The sequence below is a fragment of the Channa argus genome, chromosome 10 (genome assembly GCF_033026475.1).
Source record: "Channa argus isolate prfri chromosome 10, Channa argus male v1.0, whole genome shotgun sequence".
NCBI lineage: Eukaryota > Metazoa > Chordata > Actinopteri > Anabantiformes > Channidae > Channa > Channa argus.
The window spans coordinates 13,428,873-13,445,086 of record NC_090206.1 but is presented as its reverse complement, the minus strand read 5'-3'; the positions used below and the strand labels follow the sequence as shown (position 1 = coordinate 13,445,086).

General features: G+C 44.1%; 1 protein-coding gene across 5 annotated transcripts; it reads left to right on the top strand.

Moving 5' to 3' along the window:
- The first annotated feature begins 4,489 nt into the window (after positions 1 to 4,489).
- fgf18a (fibroblast growth factor 18a) lies at positions 4,490 to 14,384 on the top strand. 5 transcript variants are annotated; one of them, XM_067519187.1, is made up of 5 exons: positions 4,490 to 6,688; positions 10,134 to 10,173; positions 10,337 to 10,517; positions 12,129 to 12,235; positions 12,380 to 14,384. In XM_067519187.1, exons 1-5 carry the CDS (start codon positions 6,657 to 6,659, stop codon positions 12,647 to 12,649), a joined length of 630 nt encoding a protein of 209 aa, XP_067375288.1. In that variant the 5' UTR covers positions 4,490 to 6,656; the 3' UTR covers positions 12,650 to 14,384. The 5 variants fall into 5 exon arrangements, with proteins under 5 accessions (XP_067375288.1, XP_067375287.1, XP_067375286.1 ...); XM_067519186.1 differs by having other exon boundaries at positions 4,498 to 6,688; positions 10,340 to 10,517; positions 12,377 to 14,383; XM_067519185.1 differs by having other exon boundaries at positions 4,499 to 6,688; positions 12,377 to 14,382.
- The last annotated feature ends 1,830 nt before the right edge of the window (positions 14,385 to 16,214 follow it).

Below are 16,214 nucleotides of genomic sequence, written 5' to 3'. Positions count from 1 at the left end.
TTCATAAACATTACAGTTCCTCCTCTGCCCGGTGGCAAGGCTAAAGGGGCAGAGAGAGTGAAAAAACAGAATGAGAAAAATGGGCAGGAGCACAAGCAGCACTAAGCAGAGCAGGGATGAGGATGTAAGAGTAAAGGGAACTTAATGGATTGGAGGGGGAGAAGGAGAGAAGGGAGGAGTGTGGAAGAGATGAACAGAAAAGATGTCAGGAGTTAAGTTACCATGCTCATGGATTCCATCGCAGAGCGCCTGAACATGAAACGGTGAAAAAACAGACGATGCCAGATTAGCGTCCAACACAAACCACAGCTGCATTTCACATCAGTATGCAAAGAACACACGACAATTTTCTCTCTCTTACACACGCAAATATACACATACAAACACACACACACACTGCAGCCACGAAACACGGCTACACAACTCTATGCACTTGCTAACATTTTGCATGCTTGCATATACTTGTAACCATTCACACTATAGCCACAAAATCCCACACACTCAGCTGTGCACAGTCTGTCACTGAGGGTCATGGCACACTCATTCAACCAAACACACACAACCACAAGGACCATAATTAAACAAACATCCACCCAGTCGCTGAGCGTTGCATATTTATGTACAACCTCATTGGCCAAAAGCAATTAACTTTTACATCCTCTTAGCACGCTAAACTGCCCCTGACAGTCAGTGTCAGATAGCATGCAGTGCCAAACCTGCTGTAGATCTCCATCACACAGGACTTTTTCTGTTTACCCTGTCAAGCTGTAGCAGCTTATTGTTGAGTTTTGTGCAGCACGTCAAATCAAATATTCAGATGGTGCTCGTTGTTGTTGACATTTATTTCTGTTTCTGGTTTAATTTTATTGGGACCGTCAGAAGTTCTTGGATATTTGGCCCTTGTATGGGGTTCTGTCATGACTTCCTGATGATGTCAATATATGATCCAGGTGCATAAAGATGGTCCCTTCCAAGTTTGATATCTTCTTTTTTTTTTACGTACCATTTCATATATGCAAAGTGTTCAAACTTCAACAAGCAGCCCTGCCAGATGGCACAGAAGTGAAGACAGGATTTCATCTGTTGTTGGATTTAAAGTTATTATTATGAATCTGAAAGCCACAGATGTTTTATATTATTAGATATTTTGGCAACGCCTCATCCACAACAATGACAATAAACTCTTAAAGCCACTGATTTATGCAATTAAAATCATACTGTGTATGCTTAACCGTAAAAGGACGACTACCTGAATACAATTCGCCCTGCAAAACCAGGCTCTGGCCTAGCAATGACAAGCCAGATTCCATGAATAATTACCCCGACAGAGGTCCAGAGCAGCATCAAACCCTCCAACTTGAAAGTGTCAAAGTAAAGTTATTCCAGCGCTTCAGCTGGGCTATGTATAGAGACAACAGCTGCAATGGATTCTGGGAAGGAGGAGAGTTAATGTTCATATTAACTGGATTAATCTTGCTAAGTGAGAGAAGGCAGCAGGCTGTGAACCACCAACATCGCTGCTAATAAAAACAATATTTAGCTTTTTCTCTTCATCTCAACTGCAGCTCACTATCGCACAAAGAGCTCTCTGCTAATTAAATCCTGCTCTTACTTAGTTGCAGCTGTCGATTCCCTCATCTCGCAGACACGGACAAGTGGCGAACAGGTTCTTATTTCAAAGCCCGCCACACTGTATGCATTCCTTGACTTTGCACGGGCCCCCTTGTCATCAAAGGGCCTTTATTAAGTGTCTCATACATTTACACATTGGGGAACAGTTTAAACTTGGCCCGTGATTAACAGAGTAGGGATATCTATACCAGAAACCAATGTTAGGCTGACATCTCAACATCTGATGTGAAGTTTAAGGTCCATGTCTGTAGGTATTAATCAAAGCCACAAGCCTCTTCCCTCCCTGCAGAGATCACACATACATTGATCCCTCCTCACATCCAAACATATATAGCCCATACCTTATAGATCAAGCTACCAAGCTGCCAAGCTAATTGGACACAATCCACTGTACTTTACACATCTGAAAACCCCAAATCTGCTCAGTGTGTCATGACGATGATGGATTGCATTTATCCTGGTCAAAGCTTTCAAAGTGTCTAACACTGTAGAGCCCACAGCAAGGGAATGATATCGCCTGTCTGCTAACTTTGACTACATCCACAGCAAGCCATATCAACACTTGAGTCTTTCAGCAAATCTACTCACACACAACTGTCATAATGGGTTAACAACTGGCCTGTGGCTCTGACTGCTCTGAGCTCTGCATTCGGTTCCACTCCAGGTAACCCATAACATAGAGTCCAGCACACCATGTCTCTCGTGCTTTATGACCTTGGGGTCAGGCCAGAATGCCCCCATATAATGAGAGTGCTGTTTGGGGATTTGTTGGACTGTGATAGAGAAAGGGCAAGCACACGCAATGCACCCTGGGTCTTTGTCTGGGTGTTGATGGTATTGACGAGCACTGATCGATGTTAATTGCTAGACAGAATGGTCATATTGACCAGGCTCCCTGGATGAAGAAGCCTGCAGGCCCAGTCGGAGAGAGATTGCTAGAGAGACTAAGAGAAGGCTGCTGGGCCCAGATCTACAGCGCCTACAGGGCCCCAGACACGCACACACAAATGGCTCTCATTCACTTTAATGAGTCAAGAGAAGAGCACAAAGGCATAACGTCCATCAATGCCAAGTCTATTCAACACAACAGAGGGTATATGCAAAAAATAAGTGTCCTGGTGTGTGTGTCTTTGTGTTTGTGCACATGTGACAGCATGTGCATGTGCATTTATAAATAATATGTGTAGCAAAGTCGGTCTCCTTCAAAGTAAAATCTTTTTTGAGTACGTGCAAACAGGAAGGGGACCTTTATGTATGTGAGGATGTGTGTACATATGTGTGTGTGTGTGTGTGTGTCCTAAAGATCAATAGGCAGGAGCTGCAGAAGCAAAGACATGGGCAATCAATATGCTGGCTGCAAACTGAGGGACAGAGTGAGCAGATTAAAAAAAAAATGCCAGAGAGATTGAAAGGATGGATAGTGAGAAGAGAAACTGAATGAGAAAAATGAACGGTGTGACAAAAGGGGAGAGACACAAATTATTTTTCCAAACTTAGAAAATCTTGAGGATGTTATAAGGGTCATAACTCCAGTAACATCCAGTTGCATCTAATCCCATCTTTCTGAAAGGACCACCTCCTGTAGATCGTTTTAGCCATCATCAACTGTAAAGACTAATTTCTAATAAAACGATGATGAAAATGATAATTATTTTCTACAGGGATGGACTACTCTTTTATTTGTCCTTTGTTTTCTTTTTGCAGTTTAACCTCAATGAGAGTTTTGTAGCACTGAGCCAAATAAACTAACAATTAAAGTAGCTGTGCAATATAAATTTGAGGGATTTACAATGAGAGAAAAATCATCTCAGCATCAGTACCCTTTTTGGAAAATCTGCCATAACTGTCAGTTGAAGCATTTGTGTAAACGTCTGTTACTTTGTATTCTGCCATTGTACCAAGATCTACTACAGTCCTTGTTCTGAACCCTTCCATCTGATTTTAAGAGTACCAGATGGGCCCATACCTCATCACACCAATGTGGTTCAAATCCCTTCCCACAACATTTACACTCGCGTCCCTTGCAGCAGTGCGGTGAGAAGCGAAAAAGCACCCAGACACAGGTGCAAAGACAGAGAGAGCCAGTAGAAGAAAAAAAGGCCAGAGGCTTGTCTGTGGAGCATGACTGGAAATTGAATTCAACCACAGTACCCCTACCCAGCCCAGTTCAACCCTGTCCAGTTGCAGAAGACTGAGAATGTGTGTGTTTGTGTGTGTGTGTGTGTGTGAGTGTGTGTGTAAGAGAGAGAGAGTGATTTGAAAGTACAATGTTGAAAAGAATAAGCCTTTATTGGGAGCCAAGATAACTGTCCCTGATGTATGTGGCCAACCCCCTCCCACTTCTATTACACACACACACACACACACACACACACACACACACACACATTTACTCTCGTTCCCCTTATTCCGTTTCTATTTCCTCACGTGTGTGTGTGTATGTGAATGAAAGGTATGGCAGGAGTGTTGTGTTGGCTTGGCTGACCGTCTGCGGTTGTGCGGCTGAGAGAGGGAGTTTTGAGAGCGCAGAGCGGGCGTTGCTGCCGAAATCCCTGAGAAATGTTCGTTTTGGATCCGTGTCCATGCTTACATACCGCCCTCCCGACTGTCTCTCATTCTCCTTTTCATTTTTCGCTCTTAGGGTTTAACTTAAAAGTTATGAAACGGGGAGTCAAAATACATCACTCGAAAGCGCAGTTCTGAAGTGTGTGTGTGTGTGTGTGTGTGTGTGTGTGTGTGTGTGTGTGTGTGTGTGTGTGTGTGTGTGTGTGTGAGAGAGAGAGAGAGAGAGAGAAAGAGAGAGAGAGTGCACTGCCCTCCACCCTTCATAAGTCCGGGGCCACGGAGGCTGCAGGGCTGAGGTTGTCTTCGGGGGAGATAAGGGAGGGCAAGAAGTCCGCTTGGGTTTAAGACAGATGTTCAGTGACTGGAGCAGGTGTCTTTGTTTGTGAGGATTTTTAGGAAACATAAAAAGTTTTAAAGTGCTAATTTCCTCTGAAAAGCACTTTTATTCTGGAAAGAAGCGAATTCCTCCTGATAGCATGACATCATGGTAATCGTCTCCAATACATTTTGCTCCTTTTACGAATCTCCACAAACAAATATTAGTGGAAACAAGGGGAATTGCCCAGACAATAGTCAGAGAAAGAAAAGCTTGATTCTGGAAAACTATTGAAACGAGTTTGTTTGCTTTGTAAACAAGTAAAATTATCTCACCTCGTTACCAGATGTTTTTTACACAGAACGGAACACTTGTTAAAATGGATATTTTTGCAGTATAAGTTTATTCGGCATCACACAGCGACTGACTAATCCCATTTTGATCCAGTAAGTGTGCATGTGTGTGTATGTGTGTGTGTGTATATGTGAGAGGGAGCGAAGGGAAGAGAGCGGTGGGAGGGAGTGAAGAGAGGAGAGGAGGGAGGGAGGATTGATCCGCGTCTGTTAAAATCTTGTTCTGGTTTTTCTTGGAGTTAGGTCTGTGCCTGCCGACGCGTCTCTCCTGTGCAGCCCCCCTCAAGTAGAGCTTTTTATGGAAGGAAACCTTGGAATTTTTTGAAAAGGAGACATAATACCAGTGAAGTGGATAAAAACGAACGGCTGGGTTGTTTTGCGCTCTCTCTTGTATTTTCTCTTCTGATGTCTGAATGAAACAGTGAGGCAGATATAAGGGCAAGAGGAACGGCGCAGGTCCTGCACTTGGAGACGATCTGTCATAGTGATATCTGGGTAAACATGTTTCCAGTGAGCTTGTTTTAACTTTTATTTCTTCAGAAACTTGGGAGCTCGACTCTTCTTCTCTTGCACAGCGGAGTTCGTGTTTTTTTTTCTCAGAACGAGGAGACTTTCTTTTTTTCCCCCGTCAGAGAAACTTTCTACGTTTAAAAAAATAAATAAAAAGATCGGATTGCATTTTCCCCCTTCAAACATTTTAGAGGTGATGTCATCGTGCTGTGTTTTGGCTGGTATTGTGTCGAGAGGGCGCAGGGAGGACTATTGAAGCCTGGTGGTAACCAGCGGCTGAAGAGAGTGGGGAAGTCCGAAAAATCAGGTGCAAAGTGCCCCTGTCATTTACTCGCTGTGTCGCGGGTGGCTGAGTCCGCCACCCAGTCACAGCTGTTCCCATCCTCTCCAGCCACCCCTCCCTCCCTCGTCTTTCTTCCCCCTTTATTATCCCCTCCCATTCTCATTCAGCACTCTCCATATACCCTTTTGAGCTGGACCGCCCCGGGACCTTATCACCCTCTCTGTCGGACATTGTTGGTCGGTGTCACCTGAAGCACAGACCCATTGAGACACCGTGGGGGCGCAGACATGACCGAGGCCACCTTGCATTACCCTGCGCCCGCAGAGTCTCTAGCTCGCCGTTTGCTCCATCAGCCAGCCCAGGTAGCCCACTTTCAACAGCTCTCGTCTCTACTGTGCTTGGACTAAATTTACCTACTGCTTCTGTCTGTGCCGGGACAAATCGTCCAGCACTGTCTTTTATCATCTCACATACTACAGGCTTCATTTTGGAGCTAAGAAGATTGCTGTTGCGCTGAAACCTTACGCATTGGATTACGCAGACGATTACGCACGCACTGCGTATAACCATAGCGCAGAGCATCACTCTGAGGGTCAACGGGGTCGATTGGAGTTGGTTATCTTTGACAAGTGAGCGCGCTTTCACCTGTGCTTATCTTGTCGGGGACGCGCAGAGTTAAAAGCCCTAAACCCTTTTTTTCCCTCACCCGCCCGTGTCTCAACCAGTCAGGACAGCTGTCAGAGGTTGCCCGGCGGTCACAGTGGCACACTTACCTTGGCCTCACACACCACCGTGCCCGCGCCCGCACATTCACCTCCGCGGGGAGAACCGGGCCACGCTGCCGCCGATGCCAACGGGAGTGTCTGCTGACTCTTTGACTCTGTGCAATATCCAGCTGATTCAAACCACAAAGGGGAACTATCCGGACTGTCGGACTGGCTCAGACCGAGCGAGGAGACTGTCTCTGGGCCAAGTTCCATAGTGGAGGGGGGAAGCAATGTGGTCCCTTCTTTCCACGCTGACCGTCTTGTAAGTTCATATTCATTTACTAATTTTATTTATCCACACAGGTCCAATCTTTTTCATCATTTGTTTCATCATGATCATATATTTTGAGACACTTATAGATGAAGATGATGGAGAGGAAGGTTGCGGTGACTAACGATTACATCACTACTAATCAGTCCCCTTAGAAAACATGCCATGGAAGGCCCTGTTTTGATTGGCTGGCAGTTTAGGATCACTGGGTCAGAGTCGGAGCTGTGTTACTCATAAAACTGGCCATAACCATCTTCATTCCATCTGTACTTATTTCAGTTATGACCATGCTGGCCTGCAAAAGGCCCCTTTCCTCGCACCAAGAAAATACTTGTTTTTTTCCTATTGAAAATATTTCAGAAGTTGAGTCAAATAACAGCCGCTTTATCTACTGGAATAGGAAAATGATAAAGTGCCAAGAGCAAATCTAAGGGAGGAGAATACATTTCAAGGGGTTTGAGTTTGCCCATTAAAGGTGTGTCTTTTTAAAAGCAAAGGATTTATTTTTCTTTCTTTGTGTCAGCTGTACTTCTCCCAGATGGCAGTCATCTCCAGATACTTCTCATTCCTCACACAACCTGGGCAGGGTGTGTGCCGATCCTGCTGCTGGTGTCTGCCTGACTTTCTCTCTTCATCTATGTCTCCCTCACACTCTCTCCACTTACCCACCTAACGGCCTACATCTGTCTTCCTGTCTTCCCTGTACCCCCTTTTTTCCAGAGATACTTGCAGTTAAAAAAGTAGGAATTAATAACTGATGAATGATGGTGCCTCTGGCAAAATCTGCGCATGAGCAATATAGTTTAGTCTGCTGGTTTTAGTTTAGTTCTACCAGACCCTATCATCTCTCTATTCATTTCCTTCTTGCCAGTCAGTTTTACCACAGCCACTTTATTTCATCCACATAATGTTTTACCAACTTGAACTGAAGTCTTCAGCCAGTGAGAAAAGCCAACGGCCTCCTGCCACAACAACATGTTTCTACTCTTCTCCTAAAGCCACAGCTCCATACTGAGGCTTTCTTCTCTAACCATTGCTTTACTGTAGGCCCTTATGCTGCTGATACCAGTCACACACCCTCTAGACTAACCACTATTTTTCACCGAGGCCCACTGCTGAACATCTGAGATTCTTGTGCTATGCTGAGGCTCTCTGCTCCAGTCTTGGGCTACCACGTTAACCACTGCTACACACATCTGAAACCACCACTCTGTGCTGAGTCCTACCAGGTTGACCACTCTCACCCCATGCTGGTGCCCAGTCCTCTGTGCTGAGGCCTGCGAGTCTAACCGCAGCCTCCATATGGTAAATCCACTGGGACGCAGGTTTATGATGTCAGATCTTTACTTGTTTTGGCAGCCAGCCAAGGTGCACCGGGCTTTCCCTCTCCCCATACCTGATTCTGTCTTTACTCTCTTCAGCTTTTCCTCTGCACTCTCTTATTTTCAAATTTTCTCATCCCTCACTCACCCCCAGCTGATACCATCTCCCTTTTTCTCTCTCTCTCTTTCTTATTCTCTCTGTGGTTGGCATAACATAGTGTCTGTGGATTTTGTGGGAGCGGGGGAATCCATTGCTGAGGCACTTTTCATGCAGTGTCCTCGGCAGCAGTGCAGCCGTGGTGTTTTAACAGCTGACAGTCCTCACAATGCACAGGCGCTCGGGTTTTTTCGGCTGTGCAGGCAAAATGTGAAGGCCAGTATTCTGTAGCTTTGCTAGGTTGTCTGCATCTATCAGAACAACACGCCAACTATGGGAAAGAAATGTTAAGAAAGAGAAGGGAAGAAAAGAATTAAGAGCCTTGTGATGGTGGATATGTGTGTGTGAGTCAGGAGGCAGTGACATGTGTTATGATGTGCATGAGCTGAACCCCCTTCCTCCTCTTTCCCATTATTTATTTTTTTGTCTACTTCTCACGCCAGACCACACTCTGTGGTTACACGACTGTCTCTTATTTTGCCACTTTTTCTTTTCCTTACTTTAAGATGTAACCTTAGTCTGTTTTGACCCTCCGTCCTCTGTCTCACATCTGTGCATCTGCCCTCGCTATCTGATTTTATCTCCCACCTCTTTTATTCTCTGGCAGTCTTCTCTTCCCTCAGTTCATCTCCCCTCTATTTATTCTTACATCACCTTCATCTGTCCTGCTTTTGCCCTATCCAATTGTGTACCTCTCAGTCTACTTCTCTCACTATCTTCTCTCAGCAGCGTGTATGTCTTTGCTTTGGCTCAGCTGTCAGCTGCCTGCTCCTCCTGTACACACATACACCCTGCATACATCTGCACATATGTGTGCATGCCCATGACAGTGTGGAGGAGTCAGCCTGCTAACCTGAAACATAAAGGCAGATTGGAAGCAGGGAACATAGGAAATGGAAAGGTAGAATGGACAGAGAGAGTGAGATAAAGTAGAGGAGAGATTGGGAGGACGACAAGTCAGAAAAAGAGAGTGGGTCAGAGAGAAAATCGGAGAGAAAGAAGCGGCATGCATGGAGATAGAAAAAGATGAGGTGGGGAAAGACAAAATTCACAGAATTGCTTTTCAGCCCACACACTCGGTTCTGAACTTCATCAAATCTTCAGCCACTAATTTAGAGCAGTTCAAGGACTGCCAGAATACATTTGCGCAACACATCACTCCCTCACTAAAGCTGTAAATAATATTTGATATATCCAAGGTCAAGGTCTAAACTTCAATTAAGCAAAGTGATAAACTCAGAAGAATTTTAATTGTAACTACAACCAGCTGTTTTAGACATAAATGTCTCAAAAGTCCAGATAGCCAGTAAGTAATAAGAAATAATACATACGAGTTATATTTTCACACATTAATTCTCCACCACAGTCTCTTTTCACCAAGTGATTCCTCCATTAATCATCTTTCCATACATTTTGATGGCTCATGTTCTCACTTATTCATAGCATCTTTAAATGGAACCACAGTCCAGCATTCTCCAAAGCCACATCACAGTGGAGTGTACACCTGTAGTCCAGGCCAGCTGTCTACATACATAGAGCAGCCAAATAAGCCAGCCCGTTTCCTTAGATGTCCCAAGCAAAACATGTTCTAGTTGTCTGGGCATGTTTGCCATTTTGCCACGGGGCAATCAGGTCATTTGGAGGCCAGGTTTTGGTGTGGCGAAAGTCAGGGACGGGTCAGAAAGTGGGTTTGGACAGAAGAGTGGTAGCGTTACAATAAACACCGCTCTGGGTGTTGTCTGTCTGCCGATCCCTGGACATCTGCCTGTCTGTATGTCAAATCAGTGTGCCAGCCGCAGATCCAGAAGTGTGAGTAATCACCCAATAAGGAAAAGAGATGTTAAGCAGAGAGAGAGAAGAAGAAGAAAGAGATGGAAATGATGGTGTCAGGCCTGACTGTTCCAACAGTCAATGTTGCTTACATTTTTCTAAAGTCATCTGTTTCTACTTTTTCCAGATGTATCCAGATGTTGCTGGTGATGTGCAATCCATTACAGGTGAGTCTCGTCATGCATGATATAAAGTGATTGAATACTATAAAAGACAAGCTGTATGTAGTACATGAGATTTTTTGTTTATTAGCTTGTTGGTTTTCTGTATTTGTATTTGTGTGCCAACCTCTGTGTGTGTTTCTTTGTGTGTGTGTGTGTGTGCTCCCAGCAGGTACTTGGGGTGGATGGAGTCAACTTCAGTGTGCATGTGGAAAACCAGACACAGGTGCGAGACACCATGAGTCGGCGACACCACCGGGTCTACCAGCTCTACAGCCGCACCAGTGGCAAACACGTCCAGGTGCTGGGACGCAGAATCAGCGCCCGGGGAGAAGATGGAGACAAATATGGTAAGACACACACTTTCACTAAGTCAAACCAAGTAAACAATTTGGTAAATCTGAGTGTATGCAGAGTTGGATGCCTACTTGCACACAGAGGTATGATCAGACCAACTCCTGGCTGCAAGTACAAAGGCTTAAAGGTTTACCAAATGCATGCATGAATGGATTTAGAAAGCAACTGAGCAGACACACACACACAAGCACACACACACATGCCTCCCCAGCCTTTTGGCACAGGGGCAGTGGAGCTTGTCTTCAGAGTACAAAGACCTTATTGACTGGCTGCTGACTCAATGATTCACAAGAGAGCAGAAAAAAGACAGAGGAAAGATCTCTGTGAAAAAAAAAGTGAGCGTTAGTAGGAGAAGCCTAGGAGGTAGCTTGTCGGACCAAGTGTTAGAAACCCATCTCCTTTATTGATCCCTCCATTGATTTCTCATCCTCCCTGTTTTTTCCTCTGGATTTAAAACACCAGGCTTCCTCTCCCTCCCTCTATCCGCTAACACTCCTTTTGTTCATCCCCCTCTCCCTCCCCTTCTTCACCACCTTCTCTGTCTGTAATGATGTTTAACCCAATCTTAAAGCACAAACAGAATCAATGGGCAGAAGAAAGTTAAGCCATAAAGCTAGAGTTCACACTTCTGCATAGCACATATAGTCCATTCGTAAACACACTAGGTTGCTCTTCACTTTAATTCATGTCAAAGAGTAGATCATGGATTCAAAAGCCGGTGCAGGTTTTGAAAAATACCACTTACAAGAATGAAAAATTAACCTAAAGCTGATCAACTAGGGCAACAAGGTCATACACAGGACAACCAGTGCGAAAACAGCAAAGATGAGCTGAGTGCATGAAGGTATAAACAAGTAGAGAAAGAGCAGAAGGGAAACTAAAGGAGAGTTGGGGGAAGAGAGTGGAAGAGGACAAGAGGGAAGAAGGTATTGATTTCTCTTGACCCCTTTGTTGACTAAGGTCATGTAGGAACCGTTTTAAGGATTTATTTTTAAACAGGCACAATCGCTCTCTGAAGATGTGTAGTTAGTGAAGCACCATTGCCTGGAAGGTTGAACACGCGTGCAACCTCAGACACAAAAGCACAGAGGGATGCACGTGCACATGCACAAACCATAAAATAACAGTATCATAGACACTGAGTCTGTCCTCCCTCTCCTCTCAGTCCACCAGGCTCCTTCTACTCTTGCCTGTTATCTGTTTTATGAGACCCATTTGTAGTCAGCTGCCTCACATCCATGTGTGTGACCGAGCTTATCTGACAACCATCTGTCCAGCCAGAGACGTCAGTCTGTGATTTATCTGCAGTTTTAACAGCAACCATGAATCCCAAAATTGTGATTCAGTGCAAAAGCTTTATCTGGTTTAAACATCAAATGTGATTTGATGGTAGCTGGTAACATGTGCAATTAGTGTCACACACCTGGCATTGGATCTAGTTAGTTAATGCCTGAATGTTGAAGCCAAATGAGCTGTAAATTTCCAACCCTGGCATTTGTGTGCTACAGTCCAGTAAATTTGACTAATATGTTTAAATAAAACATACTATATTTCTCTGTATTGGCTCTAATGTCTGTCTGTTGCTCTTTCTGTCCCTTCACAAGCCCAGCTTGTAGTGGAGGCCGATACCTTTGGTAGCCAGGTGAGAATCCGCGGCAAAGAAACCAACTTCTACCTGTGTATGAACCGTCGCGGGAAGCTGGTGGGAAAGGTGAGACTTCTTTCTTCTCGAGACACGTTTATCAATACCATTATCTCATAGTTTCCTGACCAGCCTCTCTTTGCTTCTTTCAATGTGTGTGTGTGTGCGTGTGTTTGTGTGTATCTACCTGTGGTTTCTCTGCTCTCTCAGAAGGCCAGTAATCGAAGTGATGACTGCGTCTTTGTGGAAAAGGTTCTGGAAAACCACTACACAGCTCTGATGTCAGCGCGCTACGCCGGCTGGTACGTTGGCTTCACTAAAAGAGGACGTCCTCGCCGTGGCCCCCATACACTCCCTAACCAGCAGGACGTACACTTCATGAAGCGCTTCCCTCCTGGGGAGCAGCCTGACCTCACCACACCCTTTCGCTTCACCACTGTCAGCAAGCGGGGCAAGAAGGTCCGTGCTACTGGGCCCCGCTAGTAGTGGCTAACGCTGACACCCACTGTCTTGTCCAAAGCCTTGACCTGAGCCTGCCAATGGCTAACCCAGTCATCTCTTCTGTCGCACACGACTGAATACTTATCTTTGTTGAGGCAAACATTGACCAGAAATTTAATGAATCATTCATGGGGTTTAGCTTTACGCCTACTAATTTGCCACTACAGCTCCCTAGTTAGTGATCATTCCTCACAGTTTTAGTGTTCCTACTGAACCAACTGGACCATTGGACTGTTCAAAATGCTGGAAGCTTTACGGACCTGTTCTGGTAACCTTAAAGGGCCAGAAACACTTACAGGAAACCCAGAGGGCAGCCAGACTTCCAGGCTTTATGAAGGTCATTATTCCACAACCACAAAAACCACAAGTCCTCCATGTCTGCTGTTCTACACTAGCTGGACAGTGTAAAGTGTGGGATTACAACTGGACCATATGGGCAGAACAGGGGTGGGACTGACTGAACAAGAGAGTTGGTGCTTATCCTATTGGATAGAGGAAAAACAGAAACAGCATGAACAAAAGGATACAGCGGAAATGAAATGGCCCAATAATGAACTGTAGACATTTGACGCACTTATTTGTCTCACTGCTAAACTAGTGGGAACGTACGAGACTGTTAGACGAATGGAAGGGTGGTTAGCAAAAGGATGAATGAGGGAACCATAGAGTGATTGACTTATTGAATGAATGCATGTTTGTTAAAAGAAGAGGAAACATATGTAAGAGAGAGAGTGAGTGTGTAAGTGTGTGTGACTGAGTGCACCAACAACCATAAGTGAAGCTGGATCATAAGGGACTCTGGAAAGGGACCATCCAGTCCCTGCATGAACCCGTGACAACTCACCGCAGGGACTGAAGCTTTAGAAACTGGAATGTATAAAAACCAAGCTGCACCAAAACATCCAGCCAATCACAGCAAACCAAACCATTAACCAACCAAAGAAAACTGGAGAGCTTTTTCACGGCTCCTCCCCACGCCCTGCCACCCCCGAGGACCCAACACCCTCAGCTTATATGTGCTGAGGGTGATGAGCGCCGGAGCAAGACCAATGGGGAGGGGGGGCCTTCTCATTGCTATAGGAACGAGCCAGGGGATGATGCTCCTGTGTTATACCATGGATACAGAATGCTGCTACCAGGACATTCAGTGGAACAAACCAAAGTCTCGTGCATACACACAGGAAAATATATTAAAGGGAACAATTTATTGAAAGTTATATATATTATATATATAAAAGAAGACAGAAACCCTAAATAAGCAATCTTACTATGATGGTTACTATAATTATTACGATAAAATTATTTCATTTATTTATTTCAGCTCTGTGTGCAGCAGTCTTTCTCGACTCAGTAAACCTTACAGAAATATTTCCTGTGTCTTCCAGCTTCTTTGAGTTCCTTCTTCATCTTAGATTTTTCTGCCAGCAAATACAATGTAGGAAGGGATTCAAGTGCACACTACACATACCAGATGCGGTCAGCTGGCTTTATCGGTCAATAAGTTTAATTGATAAAACATTACTTTGCAAAAAATTTAAAATTTAATGATGGTTTGAGTAATTTTATCAAGCAAAAATGCCAAATAACTGCTGTTACCAGCCACTGTTAACTTAGGGTTTGATGGTTTTCAGTTTTAAATCAGTGTGAATTGGCTATTCCTTGGGGGAAAAAAAACCTTGGACAAAATTTTTTTAGGTTAGGAGATACTATGGTATATATCTTGATACAATAAAAAATTGACAGTGATTAGAGATGATGATGTACTGTACATATAACAAGATTCCTATGTCTTTAATATCTCTGGTTGGATTAGATAATTCTGGGCAAAGTTGCAATCACTGAACATGACTAATTCATGGTAATACTGGGTCTGCAGGATATGTATGGAATTTAGGATATTTATTTTTAAGGTGTTTCATTCACTAGATTAACCAAAAGGCAGACATTGCCCTCAATTTATGTTATCCAACAACACATTGTCATCAGTATATACAGAAATTTAGTGTAATACGGTGAATATACATCAATATTTTTACATAAAGATTTACCAGGTAATTGTTTTTGCATCATCTGCTCATAATAGGCATATTGCAAATTTTTGCATTCATAGGTTATTTCTACACATTGATTGTAACAATTGATTTGAAAGTGATCAACAGATTAATTACTAATGAATTGTAGTTTTAACCATAGCTGATCCATCCATCCATTATCTGTAAACACATGTTCAGGGTTGGGGAGGAGTATCAAGGGCCAAGAGCAGAATGTCATGCAGAGAGATTCACTCTCTGCCTTTTGGAGGTATGGGATTTAATGGAAAACTATGACATTGTGCATTTCCCCCAACAATTTGTCATGCAAAATAAGCAAAGTTTGACCAGCCACTTTCAAATAGAGACAAGGTGCAAGCATTTATAAGCTGCAGTATAAGCTCCAAACTCTCCAGTTTTCATACTTTTCGTCAGTTTGAATTAAATTGCATTTAATGTATGTATTTCAGTGCAATGATCCCACGATGGTGGAATGAGCTACCAAACTCTGCAAACTCAGCAAACTCACAAACTCCCAATATTTAACAAACTGCTGAAAACAGAACTCCTCTGCACCTTCCTATGCACTTAAATCTATTCTATCAAGAAAAAAAACTTTCTTTCTGCTCTTTCTTGCACTTGTAAATGTAAACACTTTTCTGATAGGACCTAGATTTTTGCTTGCCTTGTACATCTTTTGTAAGTCGCTTTGGATAAAAGCATCTGCTAAATGACTAAATTTAAATGTAAATGTAAGATGGACTATCCTCCCACAGGAACCCTTTGAAAAGGCCAAAAGCACTGTTGAGCGCAAACATTTGTCAAATATCAACTGTCATTTCCACATTATAAAACTTTGGAGAGAACAGTGCAAGGGAAACGGGGAGTAGTGATAAAGAGTTTTATAGCTTTTCCCCTCATCTATCCAGCTCCTACCCCCAACCCACTCGCCACCCCACTCCCCACCCCCTACATACATCCCCTTCCTTCCCTATCCTAGTAGGGGGTCACTGAAGAGATGTCGCTGCCAAATGACCCAATCATGCCGGCAGACACAAACAGCTGACTCAGGAGGAAAATGGGTTGTAGCAGAGGATTCCTACTGCAAGGCAGCAGGAATGAGTGCTGGTGGGTGGGGGGTGGGGGGGGGGTGTATAAGGAGGAGACAGTAGGGTGGGAGGAAAACAGGGTGTGGGGGTGGGATAGAAAAGAGTGGGTGCTGGTGGGGTGAATTGTTCATTTCTGGAAGATTGCTCCAGTTCCACTCGGGAATGATGGAAATATTCCGCATAGCCAAACCCAAAGTGGAAGGTGTATGGTAATCATGTCGAGGAAGGAATGCCAAATATGTGCGTGAGAACGAAGCTGTGACCTGAGAGCTGCAGGAATTATGGGCCAAAATCCCACAGACTCGGAGGAAGCACACACACCCATTTCCAGCACATACACACATCATATACTAATGGTGCTCCACCAAGCACAAATCTATCCCACATAACTTATTTCCAGAATTTGAA

Coding starts and splice junctions, on each gene's coding strand:
- fgf18a (XM_067519185.1), top strand. CDS start 6,657: ATGTGGTCCCTTCTTTCCACGCTGACCGTCTT. Junction 6,689..10,133: donor CTTTCCACGCTGACCGTCTT/GTAAGTTCATAT, acceptor TACTTTTTCCAG/ATGTATCCAGATGTTGCTGG. Junction 10,518..12,128: donor AGAAGATGGAGACAAATATG/GTAAGACACACA, acceptor TCCCTTCACAAG/CCCAGCTTGTAGTGGAGGCC.